Source organism: Perissodus microlepis, chromosome 6 (assembly GCF_051167445.1).
Source record: "Perissodus microlepis isolate ML-2025 ecotype Zambia chromosome 6, ASM5116744v1, whole genome shotgun sequence".
NCBI classification, from domain to species: Eukaryota; Metazoa; Chordata; class Actinopteri; order Cichliformes; family Cichlidae; genus Perissodus; species Perissodus microlepis.
Window position 1 is genome coordinate 22400793 of NC_140466.1, and position 26890 is coordinate 22427682.

At 38.8% G+C, this 26890-nt stretch overlaps 1 protein-coding gene across 1 annotated transcript; it reads left to right on the forward strand.

Moving 5' to 3' along the window:
- The first annotated feature begins 1348 nt into the window (after positions 1–1348).
- On the forward strand, positions 1349–26569 carry mtap (methylthioadenosine phosphorylase). Its single transcript, XM_084931506.1, has 8 exons — positions 1349–1469; positions 4738–4824; positions 4979–5037; positions 5241–5408; positions 18568–18670; positions 20290–20529; positions 24886–25008; positions 25516–26569. Exons 1-8 carry the CDS (start codon positions 1389–1391, stop codon positions 25552–25554), a joined length of 900 nt encoding a protein of 299 aa, XP_084787632.1. The 5' UTR covers positions 1349–1388; the 3' UTR covers positions 25555–26569.
- Positions 26570–26890: the final 321 nt, after the last annotated feature.

Here is a 26890-nt window from a genome sequence, read left to right on the forward strand (position 1 = left end):
ACTTGAGAATACTTTGGTAAACAGAGGAGTTCATGGTCAACTCAATGACTACAAGGCGCCCAGGTCCTGTGGCTGCAGAAGAAGCCCAAATCATTACCCCCTACATCACCCCACTGACACTTGGTATGAGGTGTTTGTGCTCATATGCCATGTTTGATTTCACGACACAGGTCACTGTACATTATTATGGTCAGACATCTCCCCTTTGGTCTTGTCTGTCCAAAGAACGTTGTTTCAGAAGTTGTGTTTTTAAAAGTTGCAAACCTAAACTATGCTAAAATGTTTGGTTTAGCGAGAATAAGCTTTTTCCTGGTAACCCTTCCAAACAAACCATACTTGTTAATCCCTTTTCTAATTTTACTCTTAATGAACTTTAACTTTTAACATGGCAGTTAAGTGTGTAGTGTAGTCCCTGTAGAAAAGTAGATGATTTTTTAACCTCATAGGACCTGGCGTTCACATATGTGGACAACACATTTTGGGTTATTTAGACCAAAATACTCAATTTTGCTCTACAAGGCCCTGATATTCACTTACAAGGACATTATACTACTACTGTTCTATCGAAAATTTAAACGAATATCCTCATATGTGGCTCTCATTTTTCTTAGAAACAAAAATTAGGTAAAAAAAAAAAATCAGGTAATTCTTTGTTTTTACATTCACCAGGTCCCAGTATGCCCAAATATCAAAGAGAAATTAAAAATGCATGCCATGGAAGGTCTTAGGAAGTTAAAATAATCTCTCTGAGCACTGCATGTTCTGAGCTTGGGTGTAGCCTTTGACGTTCACTCCTATGAAGACTGGGATTTTTTTAACATACGCCTGAATGGTCCAGACCAGCAAACTACCAAAAAACAGAGGCGCTCATACTTGCTGACGAGTGCCTACTTGTTAATCAACTGCGTTTGATTAGCAATACCTGGCTGCTACTTACTCTCTTAATTCGTATGGAAACAGTAAGGGTGTGCTTAGTTTTTCACAGGACGGCAACATGACTGTTGGTAAACCATAAGATATGTAAATATGAAACCAAAATGAAAGTTAAGCGAGGAAATAATCTTTTACTAAATGGTTGTATACTCAGTGAACAAATCTTGCATACCAATTTTTCATTATATACCTTACTTGTTTCTTTAATGTTGCACTGGACGTTTGACGTGGTCATATATAGATGTAAATTGTTTTGCTGAATACAATCATACGATTAATTCATTACTTGTTTTCTTTTTAATTGTGCATTTAAATATATAAACATCATGACCAGAACAAACATTACTATAACAGGGATGTTTTATACATAAAAATAATCAAACGTTGCTTTGCTTTTATTTTGGAAAAAAAAAAAACAAACAGGAAGAGGAATTTGATGTCCCGCTTTCTTTCGGATGTATAAAAGCCTGAATTTGTCTAGCTCTACTGTTAACAGCAAGAAAACTGTCGTTATGGCGTCCGCTGTACCTATTAAGGTATTAACATTTACTTTAATATCGTTTTAGAAGTTTTAGTGATTGAATGCTGTGTGTTTGAACGCGCTGACAGAGGAGAAACATCCATGAAAAATGTAACTTAAAGGCTGCTGGGGCGCCGTTAGGTATGCCAGGAGAAGCCCTTAACCGTTAGCACCGTGTTAGCAAAGCTTTACAAGTCTGTAAAGTACGCTCCCTGCCTTAATGATACAAGCTAAAATTCAGGTGCTAACGTACTGATTTCTGTTAAGGTGTCGTACTGTTAAAAGAAGCTAAAGAGTGATTATGTCAGGTACAGTTGGTATGGCACGTGGCCAGAGTAAGTGCGCGCGGCTGCTGTACTGTTACAGCTGTCAGCAGGGTATCAAAAAATGACAACTGTGCAGGTCATAAAAGCTCAGTACAAGAAGCATGTTAAAACATTGCATAACTATACTTCTTATCAGAAAGATGAAGTGGGGAATGAAATTGATTGCTGTGTTTGTGCAAGCAGCTTTTCAACTGCTCATTAACACAAATGTGTAATTAGCAATCAAATGGAAGCAAGTCCATGCAGATGGATGTTCAAGATGACCTGCTGAGCACCAGAATATGGAAGATTGGGGGGGATTTCAGTGACTTTGAACGTGATATTGTGTTGGTGCCACACAGGCTGGTCTACTGGGATTTTCCTCCACAGTTTACAGAGAGTTGTCTGAGAAAGAGAAATTATCCAGTGAGCAGCATTTCCCTGGGAAAAAGTGCCTTGTTAATCCTACAGGTCAGAGGAAAAAGACCAATCTACTTCGAGGTGATGGGAACAAGCTCACCAAAACGAACCATAGAGAACTGGAGAACCGTTGCCTGGTCTGCGTATTGATTTTTGCTCCAGCATTCAGATGATAGGATAGAATGTGGTGTAAACAACATAAAAGCATGGATTCAGGCTGCTGCTGGTGGTGTAATGTGACGGATATTTTCTTGGCACACTTTGGCCCGCTTAGTACTTAACTGAGCATCATTTAAACACCACAATCTACATGAGTATCTGTAGTTTTCAAGTGAAATCAGAGCTACTGGGACACACCCATCAAGATGCCTGTAGCTGTTCATACTTTGAAACCACAGATCCTGGCAGCAGTGTAAGGTGATCAATTCTCTACAAGTTGCAAGTAGATGTCACTGAACTGGAGCTTTGGGAGAGGCATTGCCACTTTCAAGGATTTAACTAGAGCTGCCGAGGCACAATATGGAGTTTCTCTTCATATCTTTTGTTTTTCATCCATGGATAGATGATCCAAGCAGAAACAGGTGTTTCCCCCTTCCTCCTTGTCTTGCGGTACATCTAACTGTCCGCTATTGGTTGTCACGACAAAGTATGTTTTGCCCTATAGGGTAGTGAGTCACATACTTGGTTCATGGCGCAGCTGTGGGGCAGATAGACACACCTGAGCTCGATCAGCTCATCACGCCTCCCTATTAAACGCGCCGGGACCTGAAGAGTTGGTTGTTGTTGTGTGTAGGACGCAGCTGGAAAGCTGCAGGCGTGTTTTAAGGAAAACGACAACCGGAATAAACATGTGTTTAAGAGCGAATATGTGGTCAGGTCTGTCCTTACTGCCACAATGACTTAAAACTATGGAATGTTAATGACCATGTCTATCCCTTTATGACCAGAGAGCAGCCACCAAATATGCAACAATAATATTGATGCTGCAGGAGTTGCTGCACTAGCTATGACAGTGTACTGGTGTGTGCTAAGCAGTCGTGAAGTATATTCAGTTCTTGGTTGAAACTGATAGAGGGATGTTGTGTCAACCCTATGATTGTTTTGGACTATGTAGTTAGTAGGGGTGCAACGATACATAAAATTCACGGTTCGGTTCGATACTTTGGTGTCACAGTTCAATATTTTTTCGATACAAAAAAAAATGTTCATGCCTTTTTGATTTGTCATTTATTAAAATTATAAATATATATTTTAACTCAAAAGTACAGTTTTTAAATTTATTGTTGCTGAAACAACAAAATAATAAAAAAATAAATAAATCTATCTGCTCGAGAAATCACTCATCTTTGGAAAAGAGAGATTATTACAGAGAAATGGCTCTTTCCAAAATAAAAGCTATACTATACGCTTCTTCTGGGCTATATTCTCAGCAGCATATTAAACATATCAGGTCCCCATAAGGAGAATCATGTGCTAACGGCTGTCTAAATAACTCAGGTAAAGTTTGTAGCATGCGTGCTTGTTGTTTTTGTCTGCTTCCACTTGTCTTTGCACTAGGATGATGTCGGAGTAAATGTGCAGTCATATTCATTGTGTTCCCACTAGTGCTGTCAGCGTTAATCTCGTTGAAATGACGTTAACGCCACAACACGGCTCGTTCTCCGTTAACGAGCTACCACGGATCGCCCCGTGCGTCAGGCTGGACGACGTCAACATGTTAACAAGCAAACTGCGCTAACGCACTAGTTCCCACCAATGTAATTGAGCATTGCGTGGCACATCGACATACTGTTTTACTTTTGTCCATGACACGCTTACCTTCAGGGTCATGCGTCACATGAAAACCAAAATAGTTCCAAACGCCAGATCTGAATTGGGGTGGGGGAGGTTCAACTTGCCATGTTGCAAGGAGAGCTTAACTTCTGTCTTGCTAGCTTGCCCTGCGCTCGGTGAATCTGCGTTCGGCTACTCCGCCTAGGCTGCACTGTCGAGCGCAGATCCACTGAGCGCTCAACACAGACAGCATTGTCAGAAGAAAAGTTGATAAAATTAAAAATTTTGTATTGTTCGATACATATGCGTACCAAACCGAAAGCACTGTATCGCACGGTTCAATATCGATATGAGTATTGTTGCACCCCTAGTAGTTAGTGACATTCTTAAAAATATTTCACTTATTTACATTTAAACATTTTCTAGACAAAAAAAATCATAAATGAGCCACGAAATAAGCTGTTGGATGTAGTTTTTTCCTATTAAAATATAGTGAAAGGTTAAGTATAAATTAAATCATTCAATAAATGGCAAATTTGGCACTATTGTTGGTAGCTCCTTCTTTCTTTTGCTTTTTTTTTTTTTACTGCATCCATTCTGTGGTCTTCCTTTCAACATCCTTTGTCCAATATATCTTCTGTACTTCCATTCTTCGCATGTATGATAGTAAATATGTAATTAGCTGCTTTGAGGTTTTGTTTTTTATTTTGAAAAGTCTTTTAAAAAACGTGTTTCAAGAGATTCATTCTATAGAATGAAGTTATGAACTGTTCTCATATCTTTCAGATTGGAATAATCGGGGGTTCAGGTCTTGATGATCCAGATATCTTGGAGGGAAGAACTGAGCGCTATGTTGAAACACCATATGGGAAGGTTAGTTGTATCTTGTGAAGTCGTGCTCCAGGTGAAGTAGTATAAATATTAGACTCTATTTGGGTTATGCCCTGTCTTACTTGTGAAATATTGTACTGCCTTGACAATGAAGTTTGTGTATATATATAAATTATCCTGGTCCTCCTTTAAACAGCCATCAGATGCCCTGATATTGGGGAAAATAAAAAATGTGGACTGTGTTCTCCTAGCAAGGTAATGTGTTTTCCCTTTTTTCTTTTTTTTCCAATTGTGAAAATTTCCTCTCCTTTTTCTCCATCTAGTGGACAATTGTATTATTTGCACATACTAGTTATTTCGTGTGTGTGTGGATAGATTTGTGTGGGTTTTTTTTTTTTTTTTTTTTTTTTTTTTTTTTTAAATTACACGCATTAAATGTTGAATTTTGCTATTCATAGGCACGGGAGACAACACACCATAATGCCATCCAATGTCAACTACCGAGCCAACATTTGGGCCCTGAGAGAAGAAGGCTGTACACATCTGCTGGTTACCACTGCCTGTGGCTCTCTCCGGGAGGAGATCCAGCCAGGAGATATTGTCATCATAGATCAGTTCATTGACAGGTTAGTTCTGCGAGTCCATTAGTAGGTTAAGATTCAGACATACGTTTTCTGACACATCAAGAAACTAGGTTATCTTTCAGGAAAAGTAGAGCATTAAGTGTAGGCGGTGTCCCCTTTTTTTTTTTTTTTTGTGTAGGTGGAGTAAAAACCTGGTGATAATTCCTATGAACACTTCCTGTATAGAGTGTGGAGCTGATCAACAGTTCAGTACAGGGATGGCAAAAAAAAAGAATAGGGAAAATAGTTCTGAGATTTTATTTATTTTTATTTTTTTCTTAGATAAACAAAGACCTACTATTCAAATATGAAAAAGGAGCTCTGCACCACACTCAGGACTTTCAATCAAACATGTAGATTAAACTCTTAACCCAACACTTGCATTCTTGCATGGCTAGGTGTATCTACTAAAACTGTCAGATGAGTTTGAATCCTCGTGACCTCAAGCTCCAGGTCAGATGTGAAGTTTCTGAAAATCTTGTGAATGCGATAACTCAAGAAGGAAGTCTAAAAGATTAATATGGTGTGACAGCGCATTCATCGTTTCTGTGTACTGATTGAACTAAACTAGCAGAACAGGTTTGTCTTTTTTGAGTATATAGACAGACCAGTTTTTGCTAAATGTTTATTTTTGTTCCTATATCTAGACTGACTCTGTCAGAAATCATTATTAGTGGTTATCCTGTGAGTCTGTTGTGCATGCTCCCACATATCGCAGGGATTACTGCTACTGGTAATCCCTGTGATTAGGTTTTCTAATTATTAAATTAACTTCATGCTTGCAGAAATCTGTTGCAGAATACCATGTTTACCTTGTATTCACATTAACACATTGGCCAGGTTACTGGATAAGCCTAGTTAAATGTTAGTCTAGTCTGCCACAAGTCTTACAATCGTCTTCATTATAACGTTCACATTAGAGCATGGTGAGAGTGGTGTTTGAATTTGTTTTTCTTCAATTTAGAGCTTGCAGTTAGGAGGGAGAGGGAGAGGTAAAAGTGTCTTCTTTTTTTTTTTTTTTTTAAACAAAATTAAGTGCATAACATGCTATATTTCAACCACATCCACAGTATCCCATTCAGGGTTCTCAAGCCTGTGGCTCTGTAGCAACTATTGAGTTTTTTGCCCATTTGCCTGTTGCTTTGGCAAAAACTTGATGGAGATGGAAATGAACAATTGTTATATTTAAATATTTTTATTTCTATGTATCACTGCTTTAATTGACTCATGCTTGCTATGGCTTCCAAATTCAAAAATAGGTCACTGAGGAAACTAATGAATTTACAAGTGCTCGTGCTGATGCCTTTAAAATTGGTCTTTTTCAAAATCTTTTATGTATTTATTTACACTTTTTTTTTTTTTTTTTTTTTTAAAGCAATTGGACCACTTTGTTTGTTTTTATTAAAGTAGACTATTTCAAATTTGATTTATTTGCACACATAAATAGGCATCATGGTGGTAATTGGCCTAACCCTAAAAATATTTTTCTTGTGCCTCACAACGCCGTTTTATAATTTATAAAAACTAAGAAAAAATAGAAAAAATAGTTCTGTAATTACATTGATACTACAAAAACATTGGATCACTGTAATGAAAATGTAACTACAGCAAGCATGTTGGAAAGATTTTAATTATTTATTAATAACCTATACTTATGAGTATACAGGCTTCTAAGGTACACATGTTTTGCAGATCCATGCTGAGGGTTGTTTTGTAAAAATCGCTCTTTTGATAGTAAAATTTTAAAACTTCTGACCTAGAGACAGTTGATTACATTAAAATAAATAAAGAGTTCATATTTGTTTAACCATGACTAACGACATATTAATGAAGTTGGCTGTTTTGGCTTGGTCTCTAGTCTCCGCACTAAGCTGTGGCCACCTACGGCACAAAATGTTACAATTTTCCAATAGAAAGCATTAAAGTCTACCACAGGAAGCTGTCCTCGCTTCTCAAATGGACTGTTTGTGACTGTCCCCATCACTGCCTAAACAAAACTAATAACTGTCATTAAAGACATTTCCTGTTTGAGTTCACCGACGTTCATGATAAGCACAAATGTGCAGTCTTATAGTATCAGATATTTCAGGCACCAGTCTCATTTATGCATATGATAACCCAGCTTTATCTGTTCATGAAGCCAGACACCCACCATTTAAAGAGATGTGAAGCCCTGGATGACCTCTAATTTCCTAAATCTAAATACAGGTAAAACTCAGGTAATTGTACTCGGCCCTATTACTATTATTACTCAGGATTATCATGTTGTCCTAAACTCTCTGTAAAGCCTTCAGTTGATCAAGAATGCCGCAGAATAAGTATTGACAGGGACTAGAAAGGGAGACCATATTTCTCCCATATTGCTTTTCTTTATTGGCATCCTGTTAAATCCAGAATCAAATAATAGTAGGATAATGGTAATGTTGTGGGTGCAGTGTTCCTTGACCTAAAAAAGGCTTTTGACACTGTCGGCCATGACATACTTCTTTCCAAGTTGATAAAATTTGACTTTTCAAAGCAAGCAGTTGATTGGTTTGAGCTCTATCTTCACAAAAGAGAGCAGTGTGTGAGGGTTGATAAAGATAAGTCGTCCATGTTGGAAAACAGAATGGGTGTTCCCCAAGGATCTGTTCTTGGCCCATTGCTATTTAGTTTGTTTATAAATGATTTGCCTGCCAGTTGTCCAAAAGCTAACTGCCAACTTGATGCAGTTATACACGTACCAGCTAAGTCACCTGGCGAGGCAGCAGACACCTTAACGGTACATCTAAATGATGTCCAAAAATGGCTGGAACAAAATCATCTTGTATTGAATTAAAAAAAAAAAAAAAAAAAAAAAAAAAACTGTTTGTTTTTCTATTAGGAAACGAAGTTCATCTAATGATTTTAAAATCAAGTTAGGGAACGAAGAAATAAAAGAAATCAAAGATTTTAAGTTTTTAGGAATAATTTTAGATTCACATCTTAAATTTGACAAGCATGTAAAGAAGATTTCTAAGACGGTCAAGGCTAATCTGAATTGTTTTAAGTTAATTCGGCACTATATACCCACTTCAGCTGCTCAGTTATTTATGCATTCCATGACATTCTCTCATTTTTCATATTGTATGACAGTTTGGACCCAAGCAGCACCATCTACAATTCAGCCTGTGGTATCCTTATATAACCAATCTTTAAAAATAATGGATAAAAAATCTGTTCGGTGGCATCACTGTCACATTTTAAAGAAATATAATCTACTTAGTTGTAAGAGTTTTAATCATTTGTGTTTTCTTAAATTAGTTTTTAAATGTATAAATACGATGGCCCCAGAGTGTCTCAATAGATACATCCAGAGACAAGATAGTAATTGTATTACTAGGAGCAAGGTGAACGGCAACTGCAAGATATTATATCGCAGATCGACATTTGGTCAGTCAGCTTTTTCCATAAAGGCTTGCCATCTGTGGAACACACTTCCAACTGAAATCAAATTGATTACAGACATCAGATCCTTTACATTGAAGGTTAAAGTTTGGTTAAAGGGAAATCAGAGATGTAGTCATTTTAACTAATGATTTTATTTTAAATTATTGTCTATTAATTGTATTTATGATGTAATTTGGTTTTATGAAAATGTATGTTTTATTGTTAAATGTACCTATTTTGATTGTAAGCCCAACAAGGGACAATTGTTGAAAATTAGCAATAGCTATAAACCTATGGGCGTTACATCAGTTTTGTACTTGAACTATGTTAAACTGCACTGTCCCTTTTTTTTTTTTTTTTTAAATAACAAAATAAACAAACACATTTGAAGTCCTATTCCAAACAAACAAGCTCTTGAATAATCAGGCCCCATCTTATCTTAAAGACCTTGTAGTACTGTTTTACCCCAGCAGAGCGCTTTGCTCTCAGACTGCAGGTTTACTTGTGGTTCCAAGAGTTTCTAAAAGTAGAATGGGAGGCAGAGCTTCAAATCAAAATTGATTTGATTTCTATAGCACATAATAATACAACAAAGTTGACCAAAGTGCTTCACAGTCGGTCAGAGCAATAGCATAAGACGGAATAAAAAGAAACCGTTAAAAGGAGGGCAGGAAACAACATGGATTTAAAAAAAAAAACAAAAACATAACTAGCCACGAAATAACATACTAGGTTGAATCAAAAGCCAGACTAAAATAATACGTTTTAATACGCAATCTAAAAGACTGGATGGACTCAGAGGAACGAATATAAGGAGGGAGGTTATTCCAGAGTCTGGGAGCTACGACAGCAAAGGCCCGATCACATCTGGACTTAAGACGAGACCTCGGTTGCGTCAGGAGCATTTAATTGGAAGATCCAAGTGCCTTATTAGGGATATACAAATGGAGGCATTCGCAAAGATAACTGGAAGCCAAATTGTTTAAAATTTTAAAGGTAAGCAAGAGAATTTTGAAATTGATACAATATTCTACAGGGAGCCAATGTATGTTGGCTAAAACTGGTGTGATGTGGGCATAATTTCTAGTACCAGTTAAGAGAGGCGCAGCTGCGTTTTAAACTAACTGGAGCCGGTGAATAGAGGAAGATGGGAGGCCCGAGTAGAGGGAATTACAGTAGTCTAATTTGAAAGTGATAAGAGCATGAATAAGCTTTTCAAGGTCCTACGAAGGGAGGTATGGCTTTGTCTTAGATATCTGACGCACCTGGTTGAAACAGTTTTTGTTTTGTTTTTTTTTTTTACGACAGAGGAGATCTGTTTCTCGAGTTTGAAAGAGCTGTCCAGGAAAACACCAAGGTTTCTAACAGTGAGCGAGAGATGGCTACCAAGGGGACCTAACGCATCAGTTAGTTGTTCCAGCGGGGTGTGACTATCAAAAACTACAACTTCTGTCTTATCCTCCTTCAGGCCTCTCTTCTGGGGAACCAGCTCCTAGTTTGGATTCAGGACATGGACTTCCTCTCTACCTTTTAAGATTAGCCCTAAAACCTTTGTGTGTTTTTTTTTTTTTTTTTTTTTTTTTTTTTTTTTTTTTTTTTTTTTTTTTGATAAAGAATATAGTTAGGGCTGGATTAGGTGATTAGGCATTAAGCCCACACCTGCTCTAAGTTCAGACCCACAATGAACGAAAACATTCTGTGCATATCAGAGATACAAACTTTATGACACAAGTTTACATGTGTATATAGGGAGCTCAGGAGGAAAGCAGTGTTGTAGAGTGACTCAGTAGGGATAGTGCCAAAGCTTTCTTCTTCATAAATGAGAGATGCAGGGTTTAAAATGACAGGGAAGCGCATCTAGTACATGTGGAGTGGGCGCAAAAAAAATTGGCGGAGCGCAACAGCAAGTACAACACAAATTTTGGGCAATTTGCTCCAGCTAGCGATTAGCACAGCAGATGCTGCATCCTGCCGTGTGAATGGGCCTTGGCTCCAAAAGTGAGTCAGTCCCCCATAGACTCAATGTTAACTGTAACTCAAGTTTAGAACAAAAATAAGCTGATTTCCATCTGCTTCCAACTTCGTCAATGAGATGGAGAAAATATAAATGGGTTTTTGGGATAGTTCTTCAGTTAATTCATCCTTAGTTAACAAAGTGTGTGGGAGGTGGAGGAAGAAAACCTCATTGTGCTCTAGTTGCATGATTCATAAAATTGGCAGTGAGCAAATAAAAAGCAGTCTCCATTTTCATCTGGTGGAGCTACAAGTATGAAATAATTGATGTGATGATGGCACTAGAATTTAGATGGAATCATAGATAGATAGATAGATTGTCTTTTGAATGCATTTATTTAGTTGTCAGAGGTAACAGCTGGAAAAAATGCTACTGGACTGGTAAATTATCAGTCCTAATCGGCTAATAAATACTTGGATTTCAATTTAAAAAGATGTCAAGGTTCAAAGTGTTTACCTCTTATCTGTTTGATAACATTTAGTAATAGAAGGATAATATAGCTTGATTAGTTAGGTTGTTAAAAATATTTTATCACGCAATGCTATAAAAATACACTGTGTGCAGCAAATGTACAATTGTGTACAATCTGGTTTTGGGATGGTAGTTCTTCCATATACAGACTGAAAGGAACGTTTAGTATCCGTGCAACAATTACCGGTAGTAACAGGACAAGTGACTGAACACTGATCGTTGGCTTTTTAAAGACAGACTGGTATGTGCAGTAAATATTCAAGGGAACAGGTTGAATTGGTTTATAACCTGTCAGTTTCCTTCTTGTCCACAGAGTCAAAGTGTGACTCAGAGTAACCTTGTTGACATAAGGATGACTCTTTTTAAGTGTCTCTGTCCGTGCACTGAAAATACTTGACTAAAAGAAATCATCTCCAAGTAATAAACTAATAAAGATCCAATATTTTGAGGATTTTATAGATGTAAACATATGCAAATGAATACACTCATATATGCACTTTGATATTTAGCGTCAAACCACTTTCTAAAACAGACTAGATATCTTATGGCAAAAAAACTGAGTCCAGTATTGTTTTATCCCTCAAAATCCATAAGAATTCGCAGCTTCATCTTTAATGCTCATTATTTTGTATTGTATGGAAAAAATCCTACTTGAGAGAGAAAACAGCCTCTGGTTAGGAAGCACTTGGTGATGGCGGGGAGGAAGGGGCAGCCATGTTCTACAGTATTTTTATTTTTTTTTTATTTTTTAAGGTGAAGGGAAAGAGCAGAGGGAGAACAAGCATTGAGATGCGATGATAAATGACAAATATGACAAAACAAACCGGGGATGAGGTAGATAAAAGGGTTATGGCTTGCAAGTGATCGCTGGTATTGTATGGTTGTGGTTAAAACTGTAGCACGCGACTGAATTCTTGCTTAAACACACTTGCTGGTAAACCTTGATAATTTCTTTCTGTTTCATGGAGGGGAAAAATAGCTTGTCAGCTGTTTCTGACCTCAAGGCATACACACACATACTTCTGCTGTAGCGTACCAAGAGCACGACCTTGTGGGAGTGTTGTTCTCTCAGTTAGCTGACAGCAGAGATTTTATTAAATGGCACAATATGTGCATTGAGAGGTGTAAAAAGGATTCCTTATGACTCATGAGTTGGCATGCATCTAGCTGAATTGAGGTAAGTTGTAGTCTGCCTTCCCTAATTTATGTCAGTGTGTTCTATTATGAATTTCAACATGAGTGAGTTTGCATGTGGGTTTGCCTGTTTTGTTGAAGTCGATAAACTACTAGTATCAAGAACAAACAAGATCTGTTTATCGGAAATGAGGAAGTTGCTTGTTGGGACATGCACAGACTTGTCCCACAGCATGTGACAGCATGCTGTGCTGCTGAAGGCTTTACTTCATGCCATCACCTCTGCTTATTTGTTGTGTGCAAACCACATGGTCACTATAAGAGCTTACTTTGTCAGATTCTAATCATGGCTAACACTGTGCTAAATTGTACTTTTAAAATGCATCTACGGACTGTCAGGTTCTAAGTTTAGCCTTTGCAAGAAATTCTTTTGCTTTTGGATGCAGCTCGTCTTATATTGCTTTATGCACACTCAATAATCCAGGAAAAAAGTTTATGTAGTTCATGTAGATTCAGTGTTTTCAGCACGATAAGTGTTTCATCACTGATCCAAACAACTTTTTTTGGTTTCAACTAACTGCAGGTTTTCCCAGCCACATGAACAATTCCGTTGCATTATGGCCGACATTAGCGCCATTACCTAATAATGGGCCACAAGATCGGTGTCATGACTGAAGAAGTTAAAATTACTCTTTACTGCTTTATTTATATTTTGTTCTTCTTTGGCCACTTATGAGTTTGGGGTGCAGGGTCAGTCTAAGCAATAATGTCCAGACCTGTCTCCATCTGGCCACCTCATCCATCTCTATCCATCGGACATTCGGACATTTCTGAGCTAATAAACAGATGGAATCTCTTCAGTTGTTCCTGGCTGTACCCTGGAACCTCCTTCCAGTTGGAAATGCCTTAAATGCCTCATCTAGGAGGCGTCCAGGCAACATCCTAGTCAGATTCCTGAACCGTCTCAACTGGTTCCTCTTGATGGGTTCGGCGCAATGTTCCCTCTAATTTTTCACGTGTCTGAGCGAACACACAAACTCCCTGAGCGGTCCCTTGGACCACTGTGAGCGACATCAGACGTGTACACTGTGGTCACGCCAGCATCTTATCCATCCAAGTTACATGGTTTATTAAAATAATCAAATTACAGCATTTACATTTATGTTAGACTACTTTTTAATTAACTGCTTTAGCCCACTTACAATGAAAATGTAAAAAATTCTAGTCATTGACCTGTGTAGTATGTTAACACTATTGGAAGTAAAAATAACTTTAACTCCAATTTCGAAAACACAAGTTTCTTTCTTTTTAAAAAAAGCTCTGACTTGTATTATGAGTCTGTGTATATACGAATGTAAATCGCATTATTGGCTGGACTATGGGATAAGGTGGCATCGTTCTAATCCCATACGGGAGCAGCCAGTCACTCACTGACTAACACTGCAAAACAGAAGTGTTAAAGTATTAATTTTAATTTCAATTCAGGTTAGATTTTTTTTTTTTTTGTGCGCAACGCAGATTTTCTGTGCGCAGAGACCGTGCCAGCAGTGCGCAATTGCGCACATGCGCAGCTTAGAGGGAACATTGGTTCGGAGCCTATTACTGAGAACTATCCCAAAGGACTGAGCTCCTCACCCTGTTTGAGAGCCCCGACACCCTTCATCCATTCTTATACTTCAGATATGTTTGTACAGGAAATATTCAGGTGCAGGGTAACTGGTTAAATTGCTTTGGAACCTGATTGTTATCACTGTTCAAACTGTGACTCAAGTAGGGACTTTGGTTTGAACCTGAGGATGAACCCACAAAAGGGATCAAACAACATTCTTTGCATAGTTTTGAAGTAATTATACTGTTTGATAATTACAGGGTGTGTGAGCCATTTTCTACAACGGCAATTGTGAAGTGAAAAATGGTAATGAAACACCAGACCATAATAACTTGATTTTTGTAGCCTTGTGCATTGTACTCATCTCCTTGTTTATCCAGCACATCATTGTTTAATGGTTTTAAACTGAGACACAGATTTCTGGAGCTCTTTTCAAACACTGATTTTTATTCTTCCACTGCCAGGGTTATGAGCAGTGTTGGGACTAACGCGTTATTAAGTAATGCGTTACAGTAACTACGTTATTATTGTGGTAACGAGCACGGTAACTAGTTATTATGCCAAAACCGGGAACGCGTTACTCGTTACTGGGATTTAGATAGGCTCGTTATTCGTTACTTCGTGTGGTGGCTATCGCGGAGCTTCCACAGATTCAATAACATTAGCAAGTGGTGGAAGCCAGCAGGTGGATGAGGGAAAGGGAGGCGAGAGGAGAGACCCGAAGCGGCCGCCGGTCCGAGTATCAGGTGAACTGAACTTCAGGTAAGAAGTTATGACCTGCAGTGTATCTGAGTCAGATATAAATCAAGTTTAGGTGGAGTTTATTTTCATTATGCTGACTTTTTCGTACTGCGTACTAGCTAGCATGACGGAGTTTCTATACAGCTGGGTGGTGCTATGTTACTGATGTTGAACTTTATTTTGTTCATACGGTTAATTATTAGAGTTGCCAACTGTCCCGTAAAAAACAGAATCGTCTCGTATTAAGAGAAAATATTACGCGTTTCGTATTGAGGTGAAAAGGAACAGTTTGTCCCGGACTTCAGCTACAATGAAAAAGACACAAAGCTGGAGTTATTCTGTGTTTACGCTGCACAGCTGCCTCTTCTCCTCTCATTCTCTCCCCTCCCTCTCCTGTTTCTACTTCAATCATGAAACTGATCAATGATCAGCTGATCGGCTTTTCTCTTGTTTATTTATCGCCTACTTTGCGCCAGAAAGAGGAAACCAGCGGATGTCGCGCTAAACAACAGCAGCACGTTTAAGCTTGATCAGCTGTTGTTAGAATTTATTTAATATTACTTTCTAGTATCAGCTGATGTTTGCTGGAGCCAGAGCTGTAAAGCTGCTGGTCATGATGTCGGTTTGGATATGTAGTGAGATGGAAACATGAAGATGAAACCAGGAGATGTCCTTACTGAATCATCAGAGCTGAACAGGTGATGGAGAAACAGGTTTACCTTTTAGGTGACATGAATGAGTTGAAGGGAAGTTATGAACTGTTTCTGAGAGATAGAAACAGATCCTGGTGTTATTTAAGTAGCTGACAGCTGGTAACTGTGCAGGGGCAGGTCTAGCAAAGTGTTGCCAGGGGGCAGGTAGGGCATTAACAGGGAGAGGGGGGCACAAAGAAATACTTTTCTTTCTTATTCCCATTTGAAATGTCTAGCTTTTTTAAAAAAAAAAAAAAAAAATAATTATCTGAGTCTTACAACAAACGATTGATAGATTAATGCATATATACCATCAGAACAGTGTACATCACTGTCACAACAGCGTTTGTTTTCATTCAAAGGCTTTATGATTTTTCCTATAATGGTGGGCCGGTCTCTAGTCAAATTCCCCGGGATGATTTTTTTTTTTTTTTTTTTTTTTTTTTTTTTGGGTCCCAGTCCAGCCCTGTAAGCAGCTCATCTGCAGTCTGGTGTTACCTACATCTTCCTATTCAGAAGGCAGAATTTCCGAGTTCTGAGTACAATCGAAAGCACCACGACTGCAGTTTTTGTGTTGGATGTAAAAAGCAGGCTAGAATCATGCGGCGGTCAACGACGGTCCAGGCGTGGGATTTCTCTCGTGGAAGTGTGCACATTATTTTTTTCCTTTCTATTGGTAGGTGGCACAGTGCACTTGTGGCAAGTAAGCAAGCTAGAAGACTGGCAGTCTGGCTGGGTATCCAGTTACAGAAGCAACACATTAACAAGAGAATTCTGAGTAAAACCAAAGTTACTTTCCCTAGTAACTAGTTACTCTGAAAGTAACGAGTAACTTGAAGTAACTGAGTTACTTTTGATAGAAGTAACTAGTAATGTAATTAAGTTACTAATTTAAAGTAACTTACCCAACACTGGTTATGAGTAAGAGATGGGGTTGGGCATCAGCTTAAAAGATTTCTGACAGAGGCATTCATATTTTGGATCTCTAAGATAATTATTTTAGGATTTGGTAATCCCCAAGGGGGGGGGGGGAAAGGAACAAATAAGCTGTGCCATGAGTCAGCTGTATATAAAAAGACATTACAACTATTAAATGACACATCTGGATTTATGCACAGAGTAAAAAATGAGTATTAGAAGGCGTAAATGTTTTTTTTCCTCATTCTTCAAAGCTGATGGTGTTTTGGTTTCTGCAATGTAGAACTCACAGCAATCCTCTGTGTATACACCATATATTTCTTTGTTTGTGCTGGGGTATCAGAACCTTTGGCTGGACGAGTTTTTGGCATAGCTTGAAAGTCAGATTTTTGCTATCATAAAAGCTCTGCACACACTCTTCTCTCAAACGGCTTCATAAGGCCATCACCTGGAGCATTTAAGAGACTTTTCATGCTCAGCATTTTTTTTTTTTTTTCCTGCTTTTTATTTATTCTGTGGTCCAATTAGGCTCAAGTCTCAGGATCCCAATTAGGCACTCCTTTATTGGGATCCGTCAGGTGTAGCACTCTAATTCTCCTCCTTTAGTTCTTACACAGGCTGTAGGTGTGTTTTATGCTAATGTCCTGATGAAGTAGTAACGGGATGGAAGTGTTCATTCACTTGTTGTTCATTGAAGTGTTGAGATCTGAAATGATATGCCAGCAATGTCACCAGCACGACCCAAAGAACAATCACACCCGCTTCAACTAAAACTACTCTTGCAGATGTCAACATTTCACCTTAACTGCATTTTGTTAGAAACAACATTATGACTTATTTGACCAACATACAGGTCTCCACTATTCATTGTGTTCCTTGTCCCAAACATGTCTTTCCTTATTATTCCGTGTAACAGTTAAAACAGTCACACAGCCTTCTCTGAACAATTGATGCGTCTACTTAAATCTTGGGAAGCACTGACATTAGCTCTAGTCATGCACGTTGGAAACAAAACCAATGATCTGCAGCCGAGGCAACTCAGTCTTCCATTTCATGGGTTTTTCTCCCCCCCCCCCCCCCCCCAAAGTATGAGATTTCTCTTAAGGTGCAAAGCACACTGAGGCAAAGCAATGTGGAGTGTGTGCTGATACGTGAATCATCAGATTTGATGCCTGGCTGGAATTCCCCTCATTTTAAAAACAAGTGCTGGTGTCCCATTGACGAGCGCGTCATTTCATGCTGCATACCTTTTGATTGGTTGTTTGGTCAGTATCTTTCATTGCAAGTGTATTGCTGTATAATGCAGGACCACTGCTTGAAGCCACCATCAATGTATCATCACAATTCTTTCACTTATGTAATCTTTCACCTTTTGGATTACTAAAGTAGTCAGATGGGTCTGTTTGGTGTATACCAGCAGAACCTCAGCATGATGCAGCTAATGCTTTTGAATACAGTTAAAAAGGAAATCATGAGAATGTGCACAAAGTCATTTCTGGCAAGCTGTACAAGAAAAGTGCAAAGTGGCCACGAAGGCAAACAGTGGCTACTTTGGTAAATCAGTAATATGAAGTAAATTTCTTCTACAGTGAAGAAAATGGCTTTGTCCAAACTGCATCCACACAGAATTCCCTTTATACAAAAGAAGCTAAGAGGCTACATGGGAGCACAGAAATCCTGATGTTTTCAGGTCACTTGGATAAGTGAATCAGCCTTTTGTGCAATCCTGACCTATTGCCATGAAGAACCATGGGGACACAGGCTGGCACTTTGCCTCTTGCAACAGCACTGACTCAGCAGAAGGGAAAACTTTAGGTCGGTTGTTATAGCGAAGCTTGAGACCTAGCTTCTTCCATTCTGTTGTTTATAGTCCTGACTGCTGTGAAACTGGTCATGCCACAAAAATTTGCAGATTTCTATGAGCCAAATAGTCATGATTATGAAATGAATGATTTCTGAACCTCATTCATGTCGACACGTTGTCTAGAATGATTTTGATGGCCATTCCCAGTATTTCTGCAGTTATTCCTCATATCTTTTCAGTTTTTCTCAACTTTAGGTCAGATAAACTAATTAAAAAGAAACAAAGTTATTAATCTTACATCTTTTAAGTGTTTTTATGTTTTTGTCATGGAAACCCAATCTGCTTTTTTTTTTTTTTTTTTTTTTTGGTAGGACAACCAAGAGGTCTCAAACACTCTACGATGGTCAGCCCACCAGTCCCCCAGGTGTTTGTCATATCCCCATGGCTGAGCCTTTCTGCAACAAAACTAGAGAGGTAAGTCTATAAATCTAAACACGTCCTACGTCAAACTTGTTATTTTGTAACTGACATGTAATTTTGCTCAGTACAGTGGTCCCTTGCTATAACACGGTTCACCTTTTAGAGCCTCGCTGTTTCGCAGTTTTTTTTTTTTTTGTTTTTTTTTTTTGTTTTTTTTTTTTGTTTTGTTTTTTTTAACAGTGCATTGTGTTCTGAGTCCTGATCAGCTGTAGACCATTGTCAGTCAATCTCCTTCATGCCGTGTCTCCTGTACAGTACAGAATGCGTTCAGCTTGTCAAATTTACATAAATCTTCGATCGCTAGCAGTGTGACTCTGAAGTGCTGCACTGTGCGTTTTCTCCCCAACAAACACAACAATGTCGACAAAACATTTTGCACCGTCAAAGGCACCCGTGATAGCACCCAAAAGGCAGAGGAAGATGCTAATCATCGCACAAAAAGTTGGACTTCTGGACATGCTAAAGGAAGGTAGAAGTTACCGTATTTTCCGGACCATAAGGCACACCGGACTATAGGGCACATTAAGCGAAACAAAACAGTCAGATAAGTCAAACTTTACTCATCTCATTGTTATTGCTTCCTCTACTTCCGTACCATTGATTCATTAATGTTGAATTTTCTGGCGGCTGCTCTATTCCCATGTTCTGGACCTGAGAATAGGGTCTGATCTTTGGTTTCATTCTATAATACTGGACTTATTTTTCTACGAAGGTTTGAACTTTGAGTGTTTAAACAAGAGACAAAATGTGAGAATGTTCATGCCTGTCTGAGAAAAGTGTATAAAGTGTGTAGTGAGGGGTTTTACAGCCTTAAAACATCTATAATAATTGTAAAAAATAAAGTTGGCTACTTTGCGGATTTCACCTATTGCAGGTTATTTTTAGAACGCAACTCTCGCGATAAACGAGGGACCACTGTATACTAAATTCTCCTAAAGTGATTATTTTTATTCAGTGTAAGTATTGATAACATAAAATGCACATCACTGTGGCTCTTTTTGTCTGACAACGTAAAGGAGGTTTTTTGTGATGCTTTTCTAGACGTTACATGACTGAGGTGCATATGAGAGCACAAATATCCGATGCAGTCAAACTGGACATTAAATGGTCTTTAACCTGCCAGCTCTCTAGCACCAAGTCTAAGCGATGTCCTGTTGGATGGGAAAGTAATACAGGTAATTTGGTGGTGAGTTGTGTGTCCTGTCCTCTGCGGGCTCTGCTGTGGCAGCACCCTCGACTGAACCAACGTACCATTCTAACAAATATTAACCCCGCATCATTTCCAGAAATGGGAACCTCGACTAACGTGGGATATCTGCTGCTGTGTGCTGATGGAAAGGCTTTACTGTCTGATTGCTGGTTACCTACTGTTTTTTTGTTTTGTTTTCGGGCCACAGAATGTACCAGGTTGAATAAAACCATAATTGTCTTTAAGTTTCCAATATTGACATGAAAAACTTCTCCTGGTCAAGAAAAATAATGGACCTTCAGAGACGGTGTTTTCATGGGGGTAGCGTCTGTGTTTAGAATGAATGTCTGCTTATCTGCAGTAGACTGAAACGGCATACAGATAAGCAGTTGCCATTCCAGAATGACGGTGATATTCCCTGCAGGTTTTGGTGGAGGTGGCGCGGAGTCTGGGGGTCAAATGTCATGTGCGAGGGACCATGCTGACTATCGAGGGGCCTCGGTTTTCTTCGCGGGCAGAGAGCCTGATGTTCCGCCAGTGGGGTGCTGACGTCATCAATATGACCACCGTGCCAGAGGCGGTCCTCGCCAAGGAGGCTGGCTTGTGCTATGCCAGCATTGCCATGGCAACAGACTATGACTGTTGGAAGGAGCACGAGGAAGCAGTGAGTGGCGGGCCAGAGGTCCTAACTGTCGTTTTTATTACTTTGATGTTTCAAGCTTTTATTTGTCTTGTGAGTCAGTGGCAATGGATGATGCCCTGTTAAAGTGGGTCAGTTAACGGCGCATCGTGCCTCTTCCCTGGCCCACTGCACAACAAACACAAACCTAAACATTAAAATTTTATACGACAAAATTAAAGAGCATTATTTAAGAGCTGAATGAATATGACTGATTTTAAGTGTAAGCTTTTTGATATTAGGCCTGAAGATAATTGCACAACTTTAAGAAAAGGGTAGCATAAAGCTAATGGCATTAGGTTGCATTTATCATATCATTTATTTGCAGCCTAATCATCATTGTTTGTTCTGCGATCCTCAAACTGGCTCCCCTACTTTATCTTTGCTAAGCTGTGATCAGCAGAGTTTGCAGGTGAAGTTCTCAGTTAGTTTTTTGGCTTTGAAAAAATAAATCACTTTTTAACATTAATTTCTTAACAATACACTTATTTTTGGGAGATTAAGGAATATGCATATCATTCTCCTATGCCAAAGATTAAAAAAATGACACAGAAATCGCACCTCAAAGTATGTAGATTCATAATACTGTGACTAAATGTCAACAAGCGCAGCAGACTGTTTTGAAGTTTACCTTTCAAACCCTCCTAAACGACAGTCACCCTATTCAGCCTGATCCAGCACATGCCCTGATGACTTGTGTTGATACATTTAAAAAACAAAACAAAGAAGACACTAGCAAGCTAAGTATTGCTTATCATAGCATCTTTTTACGCAGTGCAGACATGCTTTTGTTTCTTTACAATGGAAAACAAAATTTACCAACAAATAGAAAACTGCCTTATACCACAACATCAGCTCTGGGAACTTTCCTGCTGGCTGGCCGACCAGGTAGAAGCAGTGACAACCTTTTAGCTCCAGGGTGCTCTTCAGAGCACTTCAAAGGCCATCTTGGCAAGCTGTGCGAGGTCAGCCTTGGCCAGGTCACGAGTTCCCTCAGTTGCTTTTGTGCAACACAATTTAAATGCACGTCCACTTCCTGCGTCAAATTGCGCACTAAAATAATTTCAGTGCAATTATATCCAGTCCTCCCAGATTACCTCTGAGATAACAAAGTCTGATATGTTTATGATGCCAAAGCAATAAACACTCGTACAGAAACATGTTGTCACGTCTGCAGTGTTCAGCTCTGGGAACAAAATTAGTCTTGCCTTTTTGTAATTAGAGTTAATGGGTTAGTTTTAGGCCATTTAATTTTAGTCATTCGATTCAATTAAAGTAAAAAAAATTATATGGCCAGTTAAGTAGCAGAGGGCACTGTTTATCAGTCTCAGCTGCTTTGGCATTAATGAAATTAACAGGTGCACTAGAGGGACAACAGTGAGACAACTCTTAAAACAGAAATGGTTTTACAGGTGATGGCCACTGACCTTTTTTTTTTTTTTTTTTTTTTACCACCTCATCTTTTCTGATTGTTTTTGCAATAGTTTTGCATTTGGCTAGCATGAGGCCTAGATATCTGGATCCTAAAGAGGTTGCACAGGTGGGCCAACTCCTCCAGGATGGCACATTGATGCGTGCTATTGCCAGAAGGTTTGCTCAAGGAGAGCTGAACAGGGCTGTAGAAAGTCAAATCCATCAGAAGGACCAGTATCTGCTCATTCGTGCAGGGAAGAACAGGACAAGAACTGCCAGAGCTCCAAAGTGACCTCCAGCAGGATACTGGTGTGAATGTCTCTGATTAGCTAGAGAGCATCACCCTAGCTGTCATTAGGCATCAGTTGTTTCATTTCAGACTGTTTATGAGCCAAGTGATCTGGGAGATCCCCCAAGACACCATCCATTGTCCCATTAGGAGCATGGTCCAACATCGCTGAGCATGTGTACAAGCATGTGGGGGCCAAACTGAGTACCAGTGTGAATTACAGTAATGAAATGTCTGCAAAATGGACTAGTCTGCTGCTTCATTTGATCTTCAGGATGCCTTTGAATTCAGCTCTCTGTAGGTTGATACTTTTCATTTCCAAATTATGTGGCATCCTTTCATTCCTCACACACTACCCAGTCCGTATCAGTATAGATGTCCAGTATTATTTCCCCCCCCCCCACACTGAAATCGAATAAATTTGCTTTCATTTTTTTGAGCAGTGTATTTTAAGTAGTGGCTGTAGTTTTAAAGTTTACTGTATCACGAGTTTCTAAACCAGATCGTTCACTCTCTCACTATAAATGATGGGTTAGAGGTTTTTAACATCTGTGCTCCATAAGTAGACAAAAGTATCTGTGGCTTCTTATGGCTTCCGAGTGACCTGGCCTCTGTCAGGCGCTCTGGATTATGCAGTTGATCTACTGTGTGTGGGCGAGCGCTGGCTTATGTAGAACTGATCCAGCCCAACTCACAACTCCACTTCCGAGTTCCTGCAGCTGACCTCTTCCCCCTCCTGTTAGAGAATGCTCGCCACATCCTTCCGCCCCCCCTTCACTCCCTCGCAGCTTGATACTACCTCCTGGCCTCCCCCCCCCTCCCTTGTCCCTCTCCAACCAGTCGGCTTGTTTGCCAGCCTCCGGTGGAAGCCCTGCCAGAGGAGGTTGAGTCACACTGAGTCATCAGCTACACTGTCTTCATCCTGACAAATACCACAAAAACATGAACCTAATCATTGAGTGTGACATAAAAACAAGCACTCAAGGGAAGGGTTAATGAAGGTTACAGGAGGTACACAGGATGGAAGTAATGTTGTGCAACTTACTGTAATGTACACTGTAGTTGTGGCTGAATGAATTTCAGAATGATGGATTATGAACTAATACTTCACTGCATTTATACAAAAATATGGGAATGAGAACTCCACGTTTGTGCGGTATAACTGCTTATTGCACAGTTTTGATTTTTAGTTCCTCCATTGTATTGCATTAGCCACGTGAGTAAAGTGATTGCTAGTGTCGTATACATGGTTCAGTAGGCTCGAAACTGAACCATGTAATGAGTCACTAAATTTCAGAGCACAGGTGACGATTGTAAAATGTACGTAGCAATCCCAGTACAGGTGCAAAGAGCAAAATATTGTTTTTCCACCTACTGCTGTGGCTCACTCACAGGTCCTGACGTGACTGATTTGGTTAAGCCGGTACTTTCACAATCAACTGCTCTCCGTGTTGTCCAGTAGCTTTGTTTCTGCTGCACTCGTACATGAATGTTGTAATTCCTTTTTTTTTTTTTTTTTTTTTTTTTTTAAATGTCAAGTAATGTTTTACATAATTCTGTTTCCTAATTTGAAAATCTATTTTCTTTTACGACCTCTAGAAGTTGGGGTTTTGTTTTGTTTGTTTTTCCTAATCACATTTTTATTTTATTTTTTTTGTATGGTTTTAGTAAACCAGTGCTATTAAGATCATATTCACATACCTTTTTTCCACCAGCACAGTGAAGGTGCAGTCAGTTGTGCCTTGGTGCCAGATTGAAGGTTTTATCCATTTATTTTTAAAGGATAACATTACAGGGAAGAAAAGCATGTGCTCCATTTGCCAGACATTTGTGAATTTCTCACACACACGACTCTGGTTTTGGTGGTTCTTAGCTCAGCAATTTTGTGTTGCCCTACTGATGCCGGCTTTTTAGCATCACTTCCAGTCATTTGTGGAAATGCACTAAACTGGTTCCACATTGGGGGACTGAGTACTGTTCACGATAATCTTGTAAATTATAGCCACACACCACCTTAATAATGCAGAAAGTATTTTCACACTAAAGATCATCGATTTTTGTTTTCAAATTGTTAAAAATTACACCTGTAATGCATAGCTGCAAAAGAAATTGTGTGTTGTTGCATGTAGAATATGAAAGTGTATCTTTCTTGAGAAAGCGGACATCTACATTAACCGCACTGGCCTTTTACGGGAGGAGTGGGTGGTGTCATTTTTCAGCTGAGTGGATTTTATTCACCATTACGTTGAACTGGTTTGTTCACCAAAGGCATGAAAAGTAAAATTATTGGCGTTTTTGTGTAATTGTGACTTGAGTAAAGAGGAGGCCACATTATGTGTGTTACATCTTAGCGACTGAGTTCACACCGTCGTTCTTTTAAAGTGTATACATAATCTATTCATAACAGCTCTGATTTTACAAGATGGTGCCTCTCTTTACATCATGCTCTGCTTTCAAGAATTGTTCACAGAGGAGTGTTTACTTCACTCAAAGTAGACAAAATAAAAATACACACCAAGATGGTTATTTTCGAAATGCGTGGCTGTGACATTTTAAAGGAAGTGAAATTTGCACCATTGCAACTGATTCCTCTTAAATGGCTGCTGTACATTTTTTCTCTTTTCTTCTTCTCGTCCTAGGTCTGTGTTGACAATGTGCTGAAGACGATGAAGGAGAATGCAAACAAAGCTAGCAGTATCCTGTTAACAGCAATACCTCAGATTAGTCAGATGGACTGGGCTCAGACAATAAATACATTGAAAGTAAGCCGTCGGCTTTATGATGATTCATTTCCATTCCGCAAGTTGTGAAAGAGGGTCTGTTTGCTTTCTATCTGGTTATCGTGAACTTTGATCTCACTTATTTTTCTCTCAGTATATTTAAAGAATAACAAAACCTGATGGTGCATGGCTATTTTGGGGGGGGGGGGGCCTATTAACAAGATAATTTTCTAAAAGGGGGGGCTCACTCAGACAATAGGACACATTGTGCTATGTTGGATCTCTTGCAGCACTTGCACCATGATAAACATGTATTAATTAAAATTTTGAAAAACACTCGGTATTCCAGTGTTTTTGCACCGACTGTGCCTGAAATTCCTTAGTTTCTCATTAAAACTTGGTTTTCTTTAATGACAGTGCTAATGTTTGATGAAAAATGAGTACTTTCTTAAAGACAATGTTGATAACGACTTTTCTTAAATATAGAAAAGGCTCCTTGACTCTGTGTCAGTGACACACTTTGGTAATAACATATTTTCTTTGTTCCAGTCGATGGCTCAGTCTTCAGTAATGATACCGAAGCACTAAACGCGGAGGAAACTACTAGAAAGGATAAAGAGACCAGACAACCACCCACACGGAGTCAAACACCGACTGCAAACTCAACCCTGCCCGTCCAATCGTCATCAGTGAATCACAACAAAGTGCCTCACATTAAATAATCCACTTTTTTTTTTTTTTTTTGTCTTTATTTAGTTGGATGTTCAGTGTTTTGTGTTGACTCTTGACTCTGATTCAGAGATCACTCATTTATGTCTGGAGCATGTTTTCCTCTCACACAGTGTTGGGTGGGAGGGCCCTTCCACTCTAGCTGTAGTTGAGGAAATGGCTGTTTGTTACAGTTACCACGTTTGGGTCTAAACATTCTAATAAAAGGTTTTAAGTATTCAGTATTTTGTGGACACATTTGTGTATGTGTTTGCTGGTTGTAAGCCACTGGTGTCTTAGTTTCTGGTTATATGAAGATGATTTTTAAAGCTTTGCAAGTTTAGCACACAAATACTATATTACTGCCTTAGTTGCATTTAAGCTTCTACTCTTCAAGCTTGAATCTATTGTCAGCATGAGAATAACTGAACGTCTACATGTTACTTCATTCTGGCTACTCTTGTGGTCTTTACGGAATCATTTCATTTTTATTTGCTCTTTATGACTGTGTGTTTAATGACTAGAGAAACATCTCATTTTGAATGGCATGCTGCTTTGTACCTGCAAATACCCTAACCAAGTCAGTGAAAAGCTGTCAAATCGGCAGTAAACATGTACCAATAGTGGTAGTGGCGGGGAAACACCCAAATTATTTGCTATACTGACAGTTTGGGTTTTTTTTTTTTTTTTTTTTTCCCCCCAAGCATGGATTGAAATGGGAATTTTGTCATGTTGCATCATATTGTAGTCATTTGAGATTTTTCTTGTTTACATTTTCTTAACTTGAACTTACTCTGTACATTGCACAGCATATTTAGTAGCCTCTTCTTCAGCAGCCTGTTTTCTGTAGTATGAATAATTTGTCTCAATAAAAGTTCGAATTTGACTAATCCAAGTTGAGTTTGTGGTTAATTGAGTTACTTGGACTTGCAGTGAATATTTTCTCAGTTGGTTTGCGGCATGTGTTCATATCCTAAGGGGAACAATTTAGGGTTTGTTTTTTTTTTTTTTTTTTTTTCTTTTTTTTTTTTCTGCTCTTGAAACAGGAGTGTGCTGGAAATCACTGATTTAATCTTAAAGATACTTTTGTCTGACACAGGATCAGTTAAATCTTATTTGAAAGGGTTTACTATTGTTACCGTTTATAAAATTTTTTTTAAAAAGAAGCAAACACTAGAACTATGGAGTGGATTTCTGTATGTTGTAGAATACACTT